The 17,050-nt window shown below is 43.1% G+C and overlaps 1 protein-coding gene across 3 annotated transcripts in view; it reads right to left on the bottom strand.

Annotated features, from left to right (window-relative positions):
* Positions 1–762: 762 nt before the first annotated feature.
* Positions 763–17,050, bottom strand: part of AKAP11 (A-kinase anchoring protein 11) — a 555,220-nt gene continuing 538,932 nt past the window's right edge. For all 3 annotated transcript variants that reach the window (XM_069640774.1, XM_069640773.1, XM_069640772.1), the window contains one exon: positions 763–6,202. In XM_069640774.1, coding sequence (XP_069496875.1) covers positions 6,056–6,202 — 147 coding nt within the window. In that variant the 3' untranslated portion in view covers positions 763–6,055. The remainder of the gene's footprint in view (positions 6,203–17,050) is intronic.

Below are 17,050 nucleotides of genomic sequence, written 5' to 3'. Positions count from 1 at the left end.
AAGCAAATGGTAAGGTGTAGAGACAAACGGGCAGGCTGCGGCCAAACTTGCGAAAAATTCCAGCACCCACGAATGGGCAATTTACCGGGTCATTCCGGCCCTGAATGGAATGCTCCCCATTCCCAATGAGCCCCAAAGGGCTCAATGGGAATGGGGAGGTCGGATGCACCGGCACCATTCAGAATGGTGCTGGTGCATCCGACATGCTCTGCTCACGGGTGCCGTTACGGCCGCCAGATCAGACCTTGCGCCGTAATGGCACCGGCGAGCAGAACTTGTAGTTTGCCGGTCTGGGAACGACGGTACCGGCAGGTTTACCGGTACCGTAGTTCCCGGACCGGCAAACTGGTAATGACTCATTATCTGGTTTAACTTGTGCTTTATATCATTGCCTAAATAGCTTCATTTTGTCTTGTAGTAGATATGTTTTCCAGGTGGATGGAAGCGTACCCATGTCGAAAGGCTAACTTTGTCGCCGTCGCAAAAACCTCCTCATGGAATGTAGACCTTGATTCTATCTTCCTGCAGTTATAGCCTCTGACAGAGGCACCCATTGTACTGGCAAGTTGTTTAGAGATATCTACAAGACTAAGTATCACACAGCATTTTCATTTTGCTTAACATCTTCAATCTAGTAGAACACTGTCTTGTCAGCATACATCAAGGGACACACTCTTTACCGCATTTGTTGCATACAAGTCCATTCTTTAGACGTTTTGCACGAAGAAAGTGAAAGGTGTAGGTACAAAAAAGTGAATTCAGTGACATAATAAAATTATTTATTTTAAACTGTTGTTACAACAAGGACAACATAGTGCAAACCTGCAATTCATAGCTGGCAACTGATAAAGTACTTTGTCAAAATGAATGTGACTAAACAGTTCACTAGTTTACAAAACCTTCATGTAATATTAGCTCAAAAAGTTCATAAACATTACTCGTTATCAGACATGTCCTGCTTTAGCTGCTATTCGCTTTGAAGGGGATAAGAATTACATTAAAAACTGGGCAAAAACAAAATAGAAATACAGAAATATGTCCAGTTAACATTAAAGTCAGGTATTGAATTATAAATCCTCATAAAACAAATAACACCATTGAAACTTATGCCTGGACCTACACAAAAGACATTTACATAGATGGAAAACATCGATGGACCAGTGTCAAAAAATTAATTGGAGCTTTGAGATCTTCAAGATAAAGTTTCTTGATTCAAAGACTGTTTTCTACAATTATGGAATAATAACATTTTCAGGTTTTCAGAGGCAGGGTTTTCTTGAATTCGTTTTTTGATTTTGAAAATTTTAATAGGAGTCATACCTCCAATTTAAAAACAGGATCTCTTTTACCTTTCAAAAATATTTTAAAATTGACTTAATTTAAATCTGCTGCTTGCAAGGACTGTGATATTAAAGTCACAACCCTCTCACTTATCGGTGAAAAAAAGATATGGCGTGTGGCAAAACTGCAAATATGCTAAAACTAATTGCTATGTATCAAAGAAGAATATCCATTCAGCAACTACTTATTTGATCACTCCTGTCCGGGGTTCATGATACTCTGAGCAGAGTCCAAAAGCAAAGTGGTCCAAAAAAAAGGTAAGAGAGGGCGATGAAGTGCAAAGAGATTGAGAAGGATTCAAATGATAGACTAGTGCCTCTATAGTCTGCACTGAATACCTTCATGTGATGGACTTGCTGTAAAATCAGCAAATCAGAACCAGTGGCTGCCGCATGCAGTCTAAAAGGGCCTCTACCAACCTTAGCCCTAGGACTGAGATGGATGCAAGTCCGAATTATTAGGATAACTGCTGTGAAGTGAGCTCACAGTAAACCCCTTTAACAGATGGTCTTCGAGAGCAGTCCAACAGCATTGCCTGCATAACGTGCAATGGGTAACGAAGACAGCAGGACATCTTTGCACAGTACACAGCACGGTCAATGAGGAACACTCCCTCAGGAATGAGCGTAGTTCTTCGAATTACATAGAGCAAATGTAGAAGCTTCACCCAACCTGAAGACACTAAGATCAGTAAGTGTACACTCTCCATTCATGCTAAATGGTTCCGTTTCACATGTGTAGGGGGATGGCTAGGAAGCAAAGGAGGGTCTTTAAGATATGGTAGACCAAACTGCAACAAGACATTTCAGTACTATTTTTGTAGCTGAAAAAGAAGTGGCAGGGGTAAAACAACTAAGTCTCCCTTAAAAATATGCAATCATTTTATTTTTCAATAGCTGATTTTCTAAGGTAAGCTATTGCCAGACAATTCAACGTGCTTTTGGTGATTCCTTGTAAACCAGTTTAAAAAAAAAAAACAATATTCACTGGGTATAGAAAACAATTTCTAAAAATCATTAACACTAAATAAATTGGAAGAGATTATCCACAGTGTGATACTTATGTCTAAATATCAAATCAGCATTTAAAGCATTTCAAACTACCTGGAGAGGCCAATATGCACTGTGTACAGAACCGTCCATAATGGGATTAGTTACCCACAGTTCTATGCAACGACTGCCTGCGCTGTCCCAAATTCATGTACCTACCCGCTTTCCCTTCACTACCCGGGACTGCATACCCATTACTATATTATTTCCTTTGCAAAGATGCCAGAAATGGCAACACTGTTCCTGTAAAGATGACCTTTTGGGCAATGCTTTGGGGTGAAGCAATCTGTTCCTCAATAAAAAAAAATACTTAATACTTCTGCAAATCTCTAAAATATGGAAAATGCAATCCCTTTGCAATCCCAAAATGAGATATACTGCAGTATGGTATTGCACATTCAGGCACCTGCTTGAGGCAAGCAATGAAGTTTGCTGCATGCTTGTTAAAACCACTGTCAAGCATTTACGTCTCTGTTTTTTGGAGTCTCAATGATTATAGCACTTGTGAGGTGGTGGCGTACCTGGGCTCATTCTTGCATCTTTGTTAAAGTCTTGATGGGCTGGTTAATGCAGTACGCAAGCGGAGGGTGTGCACGTGCATACTTCCCTTATTATGGCACTGCTACTTCACAGCAGGATGCAAAGTAAGAATGGACTGAACCACTGAGATTTCCATGTCAATCTTTTCAGTAAACGAGGGGCACATCAATCAGCACAAACCTGGAAGTTTAAGTGTAAGAGAAAATACAGAGTAAGACTATAGCCTCCAGAAAATTAAAAATTTTGAAAGATACCCTCTGGTGCTTTTCTTCTTACGATGGATTTTTTTTAAAGTTGCTTTCTGGGGAATTACCAGTACAATGTCTTTGTTGAAGAAGAAAATGAAATATGCTTTCTCCCAGGCTCCACTCAGGCATGTGTAATCCAAAGTGCTCACTACATAAAGGTAGAAAAAGCTAAGGATTTGTGTGTATAATTGAATAACTGGGCAAGTTTGGCATAGTGGGAAGTTTAAAGGAGCTAAACTGCAAAGTTTCAGATACTTTGCAAAGTAAGCCTCTGTATAATAAAATTGTGTGAATTCTTGTTTCAGTAAAATCTCGAGTTTGTAGCCTATACACCAACCGCAAAAAGAGATACTTCTTTCTCCTGTCATCGAATAACATGATGCAGCCTTTAGTGCCTAACGCATGTGAGTGCAAAAGTAGAGAAATAAAAAAAACAAATGAACTTCCTGTTTTGACTATAATTGTATTAAGTTTCATGAAAAGCCATTCAATGATAAGTCGACGCGTTGCCTTTCAAAATGATCAATTCTTGACAAGCAGAAGAGCATGTGATGCGTTTAAACCTAGCCAAGTGGCAACAAAATCCTTTTTATAAACCTCGGCTATCCTCAGATCCTAGTGCAATCTTGAAGAGGGACTCTATCCTCCTGGTAGAGCAGGGTGAAACATTACCTAGCACAACTGGGTCATTTCCTTTGGTAAAACAGTCTTTACATTAGCTTCAAACACTCAAAGACTGAACGGAAGGTAAACCCCCTGTAAAATAATCAGATTTTACTCACAAATACAGTTCTGCGCTTGTTGGCCGAAGGCAGAGAGAAGGGTACACATTTATGTTTTATTTTCAAGAAATGCAAACATATAAGGAATTAAACCCGATTGAAGAAAACCAAAGAAAAAAGACTGCCTCGATCTGGCCTTCATTAGTGATACATGTTATAACACACTTACATATATAGAGGAAGATATTCTTTTCTTGGAATAAATGTGGACAGGCCTAAGGCCTTAGAACGTAACAAAAAAATTAAAACAAACGAACCAAAAAGACTTTATATTTAGGAGTATTCTTACCTTTTTTGTTATCTTGTTAAAAATGAAAGAAAAAACATGTGTGCTAAACAGAAGTAAACATTTTAAACGTGCTATGAACGTTTTTCTATACAAACACCAAATGATTTTTGTGGGGGAAACCGTTGGTTAAAAGTGCTTCCTTCAGCCTGTGGGCCCTTCAGGTGTGTATGGCTGCTCTTTCTGTGTGAATTGAGTAATCTCAAGCAAATCTAAAACCTTTTGGTACGAAAACAGATTTGTATTTCAAAACTTTAAAAACAAAGTAAAATGGACAAGCTCGAGATACACACACTGAACTGAATACAAATGATGTCAAGTCACCAATCCCCTCATTCATGAATACAAATGAAATATTATGCAATACAATTAAAATGATGACGCCCACATACAAATAATTTAAAAAGCACTCTGCAGCAGAGAAAATAAATTAATACACTATAATCGGCGAAAACTGAAGCCCCACCGCTGGCAACAGCCACTAAGCCAATGCAGCCTTTGCGCTATGCTTGAGTCTTAGCACTTCTGCCATGATCAGATGCTTTTGTTCCATAACATTGTGTGCCATGGAGGTGGGGAACACAGCAGAAGTACTGAGGCCTAGCTACAGAGGCTGCCAGACAGCGGGATGTCAATTTTCACCATCTTATGTCCGATCACTCAAAATGTTAGTGGGGTGGGCATAGGAGGAAGAGGAAGTATTTGTTCCATATTGTTGAATTTAGGTGGATGTTCCCTTTATACAAATCTGACATTCTAGTCAATTGGAAATATAAGGACGTGGGAAGAACTCAAGCAAGGTGGTAAGTGGTTGGCTAAGTATACCACATGCTAGCTCTCTTTTCTCAAGGAGAAACATAATTAATCAAACCTGAATTATGGAAATTCAGCTATAATACATGGAACCTGCAGGCATATCAGCTCCTAGCTTTGATCTCCATTTATAATTTGGTTTCACAGAGATTAAGCCAAAGAAATCGAGCAGTGCGATAGCCAAATAGGCGGTCTTATTTTCACAGCATTGATTTCCTGTTACCGCAGAGGACAATTCATCTGCTAGATCTAATTGACATTACATCTTAATTGGAACAGCTGAGTTGTTGCAGCATGTAGCCTCTACTTTGGATGCTTTTGAATCTTTGATTAATGCTGCTGCATCCTGACCTCCTTTCTAGCAAGACATATCAGGGACTGATTCCCTATGTGCCATTGTGAGAGAAGTGACGGTGCCACAAGTTCTATGATCAATGCTGTAGGGCAATGGGGTGGTTGGGGTTGGAGGGGACAGCACAACAGTGTCAATTAAAAGTATATTTAAATATATACACAGGGTATATGCATCCCTGTAGAGTTTCGCCACTTCCACTCCCTCTAAGTGCTACCAATTTTCAGCTTGGCAATAAGGTCGTCGGCATGACAGGGTGTGCACAGGTCGATGGGCACTTGAAAAAATTGCACCCAATACCTTAAGCACATGAAAAAGCAACCGAAGCGTTGCAGGACAAGAGCCATCTTCACAGAATACAGCCTCCCCTTCAGTCTGAACATCAAATACCAGTAAACAGAGCAAAGCACAGATGGCGACAACGTCGATGTTGGGAACATGAGGATAGCATTCGATTAGCGAAACAGTATTTTTACACACAGACTGACACAAAGCAAAGCTACACGATATTTCTGCCTCCGTCATATCTTGACCTTCTGTTCACGTGTTATGAAGTAACCTTTGTGTGCCATAGTTGAGATTGCAAAGTTACCCTGTGGCATTCGCGTTTTCCGTCACCATACTGCTGAGAGCCATCTTGTTTTTCAGACATTGTCCAGTAGCCAACCGAACAAAGGTTTGCTGGACCCTCGTTCAGACTCCGAAGCCTTTTCCATCATTTCACAGTATTTCAGCAGTGCATGTAAGAGGTCGCCGACTTTCCATTCTTTTTCTCGCAGTCTTTTGGAAAGCTTGGAAGAAAGAAAAATAAGAAAGCATTGAACTATCATAAGAGTAACAGGTAGAATTGCAGAACTTGACAGTACTTAAATATATTATGCAATAGAATATTTATTAACACTGGCAGGATCACTGTTGATTAGCACCAGGGGGAGAACAGCTAGCCAATCAGGTGACCACGAACACACACATTGTCATCCTGGCCACCTGAGCCTCTCCCATGGGTGCCGAATGTTCTCCGGACAGTATCCCGGGCCAATTTCCTCCCAGGCTCCATGGAATCCTGCACATACTGCCCTGGCACAAATTCCATATCCATCCCGCTTTGGCACTTTGTCCAGAACACCCCATCCCAGTCATGGAAATAGTAAAGGAACTACACCGGCCATTTTGTTTTGTAATTTTTTGTCTTGGGCAAGTCCCAAAAAGCCAATTTCCCATTAAAAAAAAACTATAAGCAACCTGGATGTTGGCCCAGGGTCTAAAAGCAATAATGTCCCTAGCAAGGCTCGGGCAGACAGGCAGTTAATGTTCGTGTCCACCAGGAAGTTCACAAGACCAAACCCGGGGTGGAAGCATTTATTAGAGAGGGTGGAGAAAATCAAACCATAGGGCATACAAAGAATGGCCTTCAATCATGACCAATCCATACACACACACAACATGCATGAAATACTAGAAATAAAAGAAACAACGTGCCCGCACACACTAGTTCGGATCCTCCTTGGTTTCGAGGAGCTAATATGCTGCAGACAGTGCAGTTCTTCAAAACACAAAGAGAAATTTGCTTTACGGAGAATATTTATACACCAGCACGTGAAGGCCAGACTCTTAGAGGTGAGGGCCTTTCCGGTCTTTTCCCTGCTTTCTCTGAATGTGCAGTGGCGACTTGGTTTGTAAAGTAAAATCAATTCCCCCTTTGACACCTGGCCAATGGGTACTAGAGGTTCAGACAATGCCCAGTCACAAGGAATGACGCAAAGCATTCGGAACACAATCAAGGAACCCCAGTGGCTTTTTATTTTCTTTCCCCCAACAAAATGTGTCTGTCTGTAGCTCCTATTTTTCTTTTAATTCTGTTTCGTGTAGTGTGTCAAAGTTCATGGATCGATAGAACACCTGTGACTCCTGTAATGTTCAAACAAAGCAAGCTTTACACATCCTTGAGTAAGGTAGTAAAAACGTGACTATTTTCTGAGTAATCCGTGAGGATTTATGGGAAATGAAACAAGTGAGAATACCAAAGGAAAGGAAACTATAGTATGACTAGGGTCCTGCAGTCCACTGTTCTTCGTCAACATTGGATGTTTGCAGGTCCTGGAGCCCTTGTCTGTCAGTTTCTGATAGCCGTGGGCCCTCCTGTTCTCTCGGTTCTTGGTCCTTGTGAGTGGTGGCCCTCCTGGGAGATATGCTGCTTGGCTTTCGGAGGACCATTGGCTTCTTTCCAGGGTCTGCCATCTGACTGGAGGTCGTGCAGAACACTATTCAATTAAACATCTTGTGCGGTAAGATTAGTGTGATCTGAATAAACGGTATCTAGGGGGAGTGGCCAGATAGAGAAATAAGGATGTGCAGTTACCAATCACAGGGATATATTCCACCAAGGTGTTCAGAGTAATTTAAGGAAGTCATTCACAATCTACTAAGCAAATAAGGCAAGATTCTACCAGCAGTATTTAAGTTTTGGTTTTGTTTTCAACTTTCAGAACTTTGGCCAATGATATAGGAAGGAGACTGAGGAGGGTTGGGTTGCACATAGGATGACGGGTGTGGGGTATCCGGATTGTTCACAATGGCCTCATTGATTTTGGTTATGTTTTGAGTTACAACAAACATAGTGTCAATGTTGTTTGCTTGAGTCGTATGTTTTCTGAAGACCATCAATATGTTGGTGGATTGGTTGTATGCTGCATTAGCCCTGTTTTGTGTGGTACACCGTATTAGCACTCTCGGCTAACTCGTGGTATTTCACCAGTGCCTTACACTTATTTAAAATTGGCCTTAACTACTAAAGTTCCAAGCTAAGAGCTTGTTTTTTCCTGTTGGTTTACTCTGGGTTGTACTAGATGTTCAATGGCACTTTGGACAGGTGGCTCTTTTTCACGGATTTTGCTGATGCAACTTCTCTGGGAGATTTTGAATGTGGTACTGCACAAATAATACACTTTTGGCGCTCTCTCCTTCCCAACTAGTGGGATAGCCCTGCTACTGCAGGCCACAAAACTGCTCCAAAGGTTCTGCATAAAAAAGAGAAGAATTTGGAGGATAGAACCTGGGTATGCAAACCCTACATGTCATGCCTTGGTACTGTGTTAACCTGTATAAGAGGCCTCAGCAACCCAACTGCCCGTTGCCGTTATCCACCGTGTCAGGCCGGAACACTTCTCTTTGTGTCCTCTATTTTGAGTGTGGTCCTCTACTTTTTATGTACAATTTGTATGTTTTATTCTTGACAAAGAGGGGCTGAATTTGGCTTTTATTGTTATGTGGGACCTTGTCTTGCACGCTATCATTTGTTTAAAAAAAATAAATCTCTGGGACGCTACAGCATCCTGACATGATGGCTGCCTAGAGCCAAAGCTCTGTCGTTCAACCCATACTATCCTTTAAAGAAATACCTCATCGGGTGAACTGCACCTAGCAAAGGTACTTAAAGAAAGATCCTGCACTACCCAAGGACAAGAATATGTTGATGGGAGAGTCGCCCTCCTCCCAGACGACCTCTGAAGATCATCCGCAAGGTGTGTCCGTGGTGATGGGTGGACTTGCTGACTGCCCTGGCCAGGTGGCTAACATGCACCCCGAGTGGCCCTATTGTGTAAGTGGCAGTGCATGGCCGCAGACATAGTGAGAGTATCTGATGGGTGTGCAGCGAGAAGAGAGGTGGAGCCGGGGACCCTGATCTAGACAGCTGGTGAGTCGGGGACCTGCCACGCATTCAGCTGGGACTGGAGCAATGTGGGCCACCGCCCTCTTCTACACGCTTCAGCAGAAAACGGGGGATCCTGTCAGATGGCGTGCTTGCTGTTTCTTGAACGGGCAGCGCAGCTGTAAACTACAGTCATTGAGGGTCGCTTCGGTGTACTTCACGTTATTAACGGCTCACCCTTCTCTACTACAGGTGAGGCAGCTGGTTGCTTAGAGACTGCTCTTTTTCCTAAACCTAATGATAGATTAGCTAATATAGTAATAAACTCCTGAAGGTTTCGGTGTGTGTGCAGGCTAAGTTTGGAAGAGAAAGGTAAAGGGCTGAAAAGTGCCATGTCATGGCTGGTTCCGGAATACTGATAGATTGGGTTTCACCTAAAAGCACTCAGACTGGTGGCTGCCCACTGCATTGCGACTCTCACACCTTGCATCTGTGAAACCATTTGGTCTACATTGACCTTCAAGGGGCAGAGATGTGGTGAGATGCTAGCCAACAGATGCAAAACACAGGTCAAGATGAAGGCCTTTACCCACTGGGCTCCGATTAGCCCTGAATCCTCAGCCATGACCGGATCAGATGCGAGACAGGATGGTGGCTCAAGTCCAGATAAGCATAAATATTGCTGGAGATGAGGGGGACCTTTCAGGCCATGGATTACATTATATACGCTCTTCCCACAAAAGTAGAGGTGTCAGAGCACAATATCGAGCAGCTATGCTGTAGAGTTGCTGAGACTGAAAAGCAAATTGGGGATGGGTAAGATATGGTACACCAATTGGCATCCAAGGTGAGATTGATTATTAAGAAACAGAAGGCAGTCTTGTGACAAGAATGAGGACCTCGAGTTTTGATCGAGGCGTAATGAAATTCAAATCCTAGGGCACCCGGAGTATAACACCCTAGGGCCATTGGAGATTTTCCTGGAAAATGTCTCCTGGAAATCCTTGGCCAGCCAATCTTTTCAAGTAATTTTTCTCTTGGAGCGGGCGTGTCGATAAGTTGGTAGGCCCTGAGACCGGTGATCGCCAGAATTTTCAATTGCAGGAAATATACCTCATCTTCAAAGTTGCAACGGAGAAGGGCATGCTACAGTTTGAAAATGTAAATCTTATATTTTCAGACTCCAGCCCTAGAATTTAGACCATTAGGAAAACGTTTTTGTATGTAAAGAGGGGTCTGCAATACAAAAACATGCAATATCAGATGCTATTCCCATCTCGTCTCAAGGTGATCTACAGAGACGAATCATAATTCTTCACTTAAAGCAGAGGGTGCTTCCACCTTTAATAAGACTCAACTAGTTGATACTTAATTTATGGGTTGTCATTGTGCGGTTTAAGGGTTTGATGTGGACAGTCTAGACTGTAGGAAACATATTGACAGATAAAAGAGGTGCAGCTCTTAAAAATGATGGATAACTAGGGGTGATCGCAATTTGGTCCCACTCTAGTTCACCCCCAGAGCTTGTAACATTGGGATATTTGTGCTTTCATTTATGGGATGGGGCTTGACAACACTGGCAGTTGGGGGTGGGCCAGTGAGGGTGGCGGAGATGTGAGTTTTGTATTTTTTCTCAACCTAACTCTGATCCCTCGAAGTTGATGCAGTACTGTAGAATCATGTACATCAGGGGGGGATCACCATGTGTACAGACAGCGGGAAATGTATATCTTGGTCCTCAATTGCTTGTGAAGTGAGAACTGTATTCAGCAAACACTGATTTAACAGATCCCCTGGAATGTTCGGGGATTGAACAACATTATCTAGACCCAGAAAGTGTAATCTTATCCGAAAAGGCATCATGCCGATATTATGTTGGCGGAAATGCATCCCCCAGATGGGAGACACTCTAGGTTTGCTCGTATTTGGAAAGGTGGTATTTGGCCTGCACCATAATTTACCCAGTCAAGGGTAAAGGAGGGTTGTGAAGTTAGTGAAGGATACAGTGTGTTCCATGCACGTAGGACCATTGGAAATCCAGAGGGACGATTTCTTATAATAGCAGGTGAAATGATGGGCCCTATATGGGCAACGTAAGTGCTCTGGTCAACATTTATGCACTCAACCGAGATACATCACAATACTTCAACAAGCTATCTGACAGATTGCATGACTTTACGGATTCTAAAATCCTAATGGGCAATGACTAACAATATAGTCGACCTTGAATTATATAGGTTATCGACAAGCATTAGACTCCTGATGGGGCGGTGCCAAGGCTCTCTTAGCACTATGAGAAAAAATGACATGGTGGACGTCTGTAAAATGCTTGGAGGCGAAGAACAAGGAGTTCACCTTTTACACGTCTGTACACGATTGCTATTTGCATTTTGATATATGGCTGTTGGATCACACTCTGCTGGGCCAAGTTAATAAATGCAGCATCCTACTCTGAACACTATCCGAACACTCCACGCTAGTATTATCATATAAACGGTCCAATGACCAGAGTAATTTTAGGGGTTGGAGGTTCAAACCTGACTGACAAATATTGCATTTAGAGCCGACCTACGTAGGGAACTAGAGCAGTTCCTTACAAGCAATAAGGGCTCAGTAGATTCAGTTGTGAGATTCTAGGAAGTTTGTAAAGTGTATGCCCGGAGAGTATGTATATCCAAGGAAACGGGTATCCTGCAATCGATTAGGGGCTCACTTGACAATACCGAAAAATACTTGGAAGAGCTTGAGTACAGATATGAGCTCACATGGGATAAATCAGCTCTTGCTAAGATTAAAGAGAAACTAGACCTATATAATGAATATGCAGAACAGGAAATTAAATGTATCTATGGCAGGACAGCTGCTAACTGTTATCGTGAAGGGGTCTGCCCAGGGAAATTATTATCTTGGATAATCAGGAAAGAATCCATCTTCTACAGTTATTAGCGAAATAGAAACTGGCCAAATGCTTCATGATAGGGAGGATATCATGCAAGCATGTCAGACTTTCTATATCCAGCTCTATGATGCAGCAGATGGACAAGATTGAACATTTTCTAGATAGTGCGGAACCAGCCTGCATAGTAGATGGTCACTGCACTTTATTGAATGACATCACAGCATCAGAGGTTTAAGCCTCCAGGACAGGGAAGGCCCTCGGTATTGATGGACTATATAGTTCTACAAGGAGCATGATGATATACTAGCTTCCCTTATAGTAGAAGTTTCATAAACATGCCCTGCAATCTGGGGTACTCCCTCCTTTCCTGAAAGAAAGCTACCATACCTCTTTTGCATAAGTCAGGAAAGGATACAATGCAGGCCTCTTCTTTTAGGCCCCTTCCACTGCTTAATTTGGACAACAAAATCCTAGCCAAGTTGCTAGCCTGTAGACTCACACTTTTAATGGACCATCTAGTACTTCCGGATCAATCCGGATTTATTCCAGGAAGATCCACCCACCATAACATTAGATGCATGAATGCCTTACTTTCCCAGATAGAGCCGAATATTCAGGCTGCCATGTTGTTTCTGGACGCAGAGAAAGCCTTCCGTTCTTTCAGCTGGGTTTTCTTATTTGAGATTCTCAGTAGAGTAGGTGTTGGGGAGCCATTCCTGTTCTTACTCAGACTCCTATTTAGGGATCTCTGTACACGATTGCTGGTTAATAATGCTCTATCAATTTGCACTTCGTAGGGGTACCCGTCAGGGCTGTCCTCTGTTGCCCCTGGTATTTGCCTTGGCAATCAAGCCTCTGGGCTGCATTCTCAGATTGAACAGAATGATAGAGGATTGACACTTTTACACAGAACATCTTATATCACTATATGCAGATACTATTGTTATATATGTCAAAGATCCAGAAATTAACATTGCCTCAATTATGGACACAGTAAGTGAATATGGTAAATACTCCGGCCTGAAGATACATCGGGACAAATCAGATATATTCCTGCTCAATAATAGTACTAAGGAAGTGAATAATTTGGGGGTGAGGAGGGGAGGTTGGGATGGCGTGGCAGGACCGTAAGGTATCTTGGGATTCAAATAGCTAGGGACACTAACACTGTCTACACCGATAATTTCACAAAGGGCCTGGAGTTTACTGAGATCATAATCAGACACTGGCAGAACATTCCTCTCTCCATGATGACGAGGGTGTCTGATTAAAATGAAAAATCTCCCAGCTCCTTTTCTTCTTCCTAAATGTTTCCATAAAATTACTATTTGCATTCGTCATTCTTCAAAAAACTCAAAGCGACATTACTGAATTCGCTCTGGGCGTGCAAGCTGAGCAGGGTAGCCTGGGACATTTTAACCCTGCCACTGGAGATTGGTGGTCTATGTGATGAATCTTGCAGAGTCCTCACAAAAACCCTACCTAAAGTCAACTCCCTGGTGGCCAGGGGAAGGCAGTCGGTACACGATCGTGACCCTGGCAGTGGAATAAGCTGGGAGGAACACCTGGGAGGAGATGGGCCCCAGTGGAACAGGAGGACTTTGTTGGGAGGGACGCAGAATTTGTCTACCTCAGAGGATGAACTTTCAGTGAGGACAGAATATGTCATGGCTTGCTGTAGGAGGGATGTTTACTTTCCCAAAGCTAATTATCTCGATGGTGGTAAAAACTGCCATAATCCATCATCTTTTGAGAGTAAGAACCTTCCCCCACAAAGTCACCCACATTTATGGTAAAGAAAGTGCACATGATCAACAGGGGAATGTTAAATTTGAATATCAAAACACTAACATTTTAGATTCTGATCCTTTAAAAGATGTAATTAAGGATTGAAATGAAGTTGGTAAATTTGGAAATAACATTCAGAGAAAAAAAGATAATTTGAACATTGGCGACTTCAAGTCCTACAATGCCCAAAGTACTGGGACGAAGAAGAGGGATGCAGAGGCACTGGACTGCAGGTTGCAGTCTATTAGTGTTAATGACCCACACCTGAGTGGGACTAGGAAGTATAAAAGACCCCCACAGCTGCAGGCCAGACAGAGAAGTAGTGGGAGGTAGAGACACAGGAGACACTGCTGTTTGCCCAACGGATGCCGGTTGTGAGAGGGTCTCTACCTTCAAGGACCCTGTGTGCAAAGGTTATGCAGCGGGAAGCATTGTCCCGGAAAGCTTTCCCCCAGATGGCGGTGAATGCAGAAGTCGCACAGTGGGAAGCATTGATTTAAAAAGCTTTACCCATTGTGAGTTGGGCTCCGCCGGCAGGCGAGTACCGGAGGGTCCCTGGAGCAGGGAATGCTCCTTTCCCGACCGGCGTGGCCCGCATGAAGCAAAGAGAGGCAGTTTGCCATTTCGAGTGAAGCAGAGGAAGCAGAATACACGGCGGCAGCAGAGCGAGCAGAAGCGTATGTGCCACCAGGTGTATTCACTACCATTGTGTTACCCCGGAACGCTCTGTGATCGCCCACTGGCTGTATCTAATTGTTTTGAATACCAAACTGATGTAAAGCAATTGAAGCGGCAGAATAACAATAGCTTTGAATACAGAGCTGATACAAATAAACTTAAGTGGAAGAATTAGAAATTTGGAAACGGACAAGAAAAGGTTTCATTATATTTATAAGGGTCAAAATAACTGCCATAACCCCTAGAGGGCAATATTACCAGAAGTTAATAACAACTCATATTGCCAAAGTCAAGGGAAGGCAACATCCAAGCAAGCTTATAAGAGCCAACATTGCCAAAGCCAAGAGAGCGAAACAGAGTAGCAAGTTGATGGTAAACCATATTGCCAAAGTGAGGAAGAGGCAGTGGTTGAAAATGTCCCCAAACAAGCATTGCCTAAGCCAAAGAAGAGCAAGTGTGAGAAAAAGCCATTATCAAGCTTTGCTTAATATAAAATTGGGAAAACAAGAGTAGCAGCAGACCTGCCCTCCTGATAGAAAGTATTCAGGAGGAGAGGAGCATAACCTGCATTGCATGTGGAACAAACAGAAACAATGTGTTTCATATCCCTCTCGAAGAAGTATGTATTGCTGATGCTGTTGAAAGTCGAAGGACCTTACTAAGATGTTTGAAGTAAACTTTACAACAGAAGTACTTGTATTAGTGTTAGACGTTTCTTTGGTCCTGGCAGGTGAGTATATCAGGACAGGGATCTTGTAGTGGTAGACCTGGCAGGTGAGTGGACCAGGTAAAAGTCATTGAAGTTCTGTGGTGTCGTTACAAGTTTTGAAGAAGAAAGAGTGACAAGATCAGTTTTTGTGAACTGTTGTGGAAGCATCCTGACCAATCATTATGGTTGCTAAAGATGAACTGTGGAAGTGTTTTTGTTTCCTAAGAAGAGGTTTTGTTGTATTCTTTGCTACAAGTGGAGAGATAAAGATCAATTCTTTTGAAGTGTTGGAAAGTCCAAGCAAGAGACATTTGGAACAAGAAGAACCTTATCACTAGAACTTTATTGTAGAATGGAAGTCTCATAATTTTGAACTGCTGATACAAATTCCTGCTTTGATTCTGGGGAAGGGGATCTCCTAGCTCTAGATGGTATCAAGGAAGTTCCTGTGAACGTGTAATTTCCAATGTCCTGCCAGCCTCTGCGGCTACTGAGCAAGTTAATAAAATGTGAATTTGTTTCTAGTGAAAAGCATGCACTGAGACCTATTTACAGTGCCTCAGTCTGATTGTAAGATTGTATACGTACCTGTAACTCAACTTTATCGCCTATATGTTATTCGCTTCAACCACAATTATTTAGGGCATTCTCCAGCTTAGTGCATAGAACCGTGTGGCAATCAACAAAGCCCCCTTCCCTTTAGTGGCTAATCCAACAGCTGATGAGTTTGTGCCTTTTTACCACTCTGAACTTGCATTTTTACAACAGGGGTAGGCCTTCCGACTGGGGAAGTGGAGGGGGGAAGTGGGGAGAAATGAGAGGTGGTTGGCAGGGGTTGTTGAGAATGGTGCAGGGATCATTTGTTTCTGGGTGCCCCAGACTGCCCCTCTGGCCTGAGAGTTCGAGGGCCGGTGCTAAGAGGATGTGGGACGCTGTGGGTTCTCTGGGAGGGTGGGCGGGAAAGAGGGTTTGCAGATGGGATGCGTGTCAGCAGAGGTAGTTGGGAGGGGGCACGCAGTGGGCGACTCATGGTGTGCCAGAGAGCTCCTCTGATCAGCGAGTTGGAGGGTGTATGGTGAGTGTTGGTGGCAATCGGTCGGTGTGTGTGTGAGTGGATGGGTGGGGTTGGAGGTGAAAAGGTTTTGTGGGGTGTAATGTGGGTTCAGGAATGAGGGTGCGAGGGTGAAGGATATAGGGCGGGTGGGATGTATTTGGGAATGTCTGAGAGCTCCTTGTGTATGAGTAGGGTAGTGGTGAGAGGTGGTGTGTGCGTGTGAGGGATTCTGGGTGCTTGTGGTACTGGGTTCAAGAAAAAGGGTGTGATGGATGAAGTGTGTGACGAATGATGGTTCAAGGGTGAGTGGTGTAGGGCAAGTGTGGTGCATTGTAGGGTGCTTGAGAGCTGCTCTTGTATATGGGAGGGGCGGTGTGTGGTTAGTGGGTGTGTGTGCGTGAGTGAGTCTGGGCGAGTGATGTAGTGATGTACAGGAAGAGGGTGTGTGGAATAGAGTTCTCAGTTGTCCGTGTGTCCAGCTTGAGTGTGTGCTAATCACCATGGCCGTGTAAGGGTGTGACTGGAGGGTGTGTGGCTTTGGAGGCACTGGAAATGGCTGTGGTTGAGATAATACCATAGATGTGAAGGCTAGATTTGAGAGAGTCTGATCAGTGCGCGAAGACGCCCAGATCTGAGGCAACAGTGGCTAGTATAAGCAACTAAATTAGACGCAGCATCAATAATTATAACTGTTTTGAGTAGAGATACCTGGCTACTGGGAAAAGTGCCCAAATATGAGACAACAGCAGTAAGTATAAAGAGTCAAAGTTGAGACCGCAGCAACAACTTTAATTTGTTGGATTATGGTACCTGGCTATTAGGGTAGAAAGTCCAGATTTGAGATGAACAGCAGCAGGAGTGA

Source organism: Ambystoma mexicanum, chromosome 7q (genome assembly GCF_040938575.1).
Source record: "Ambystoma mexicanum isolate Mex_15411 chromosome 7q, UKY_AmexF1_1, whole genome shotgun sequence".
In the NCBI taxonomy this organism is placed as follows: domain Eukaryota; kingdom Metazoa; phylum Chordata; class Amphibia; order Caudata; family Ambystomatidae; genus Ambystoma; species Ambystoma mexicanum.
Note: the sequence above shows the minus strand (reverse complement) of the source record. Positions and strands in the feature narration are given on the sequence as shown.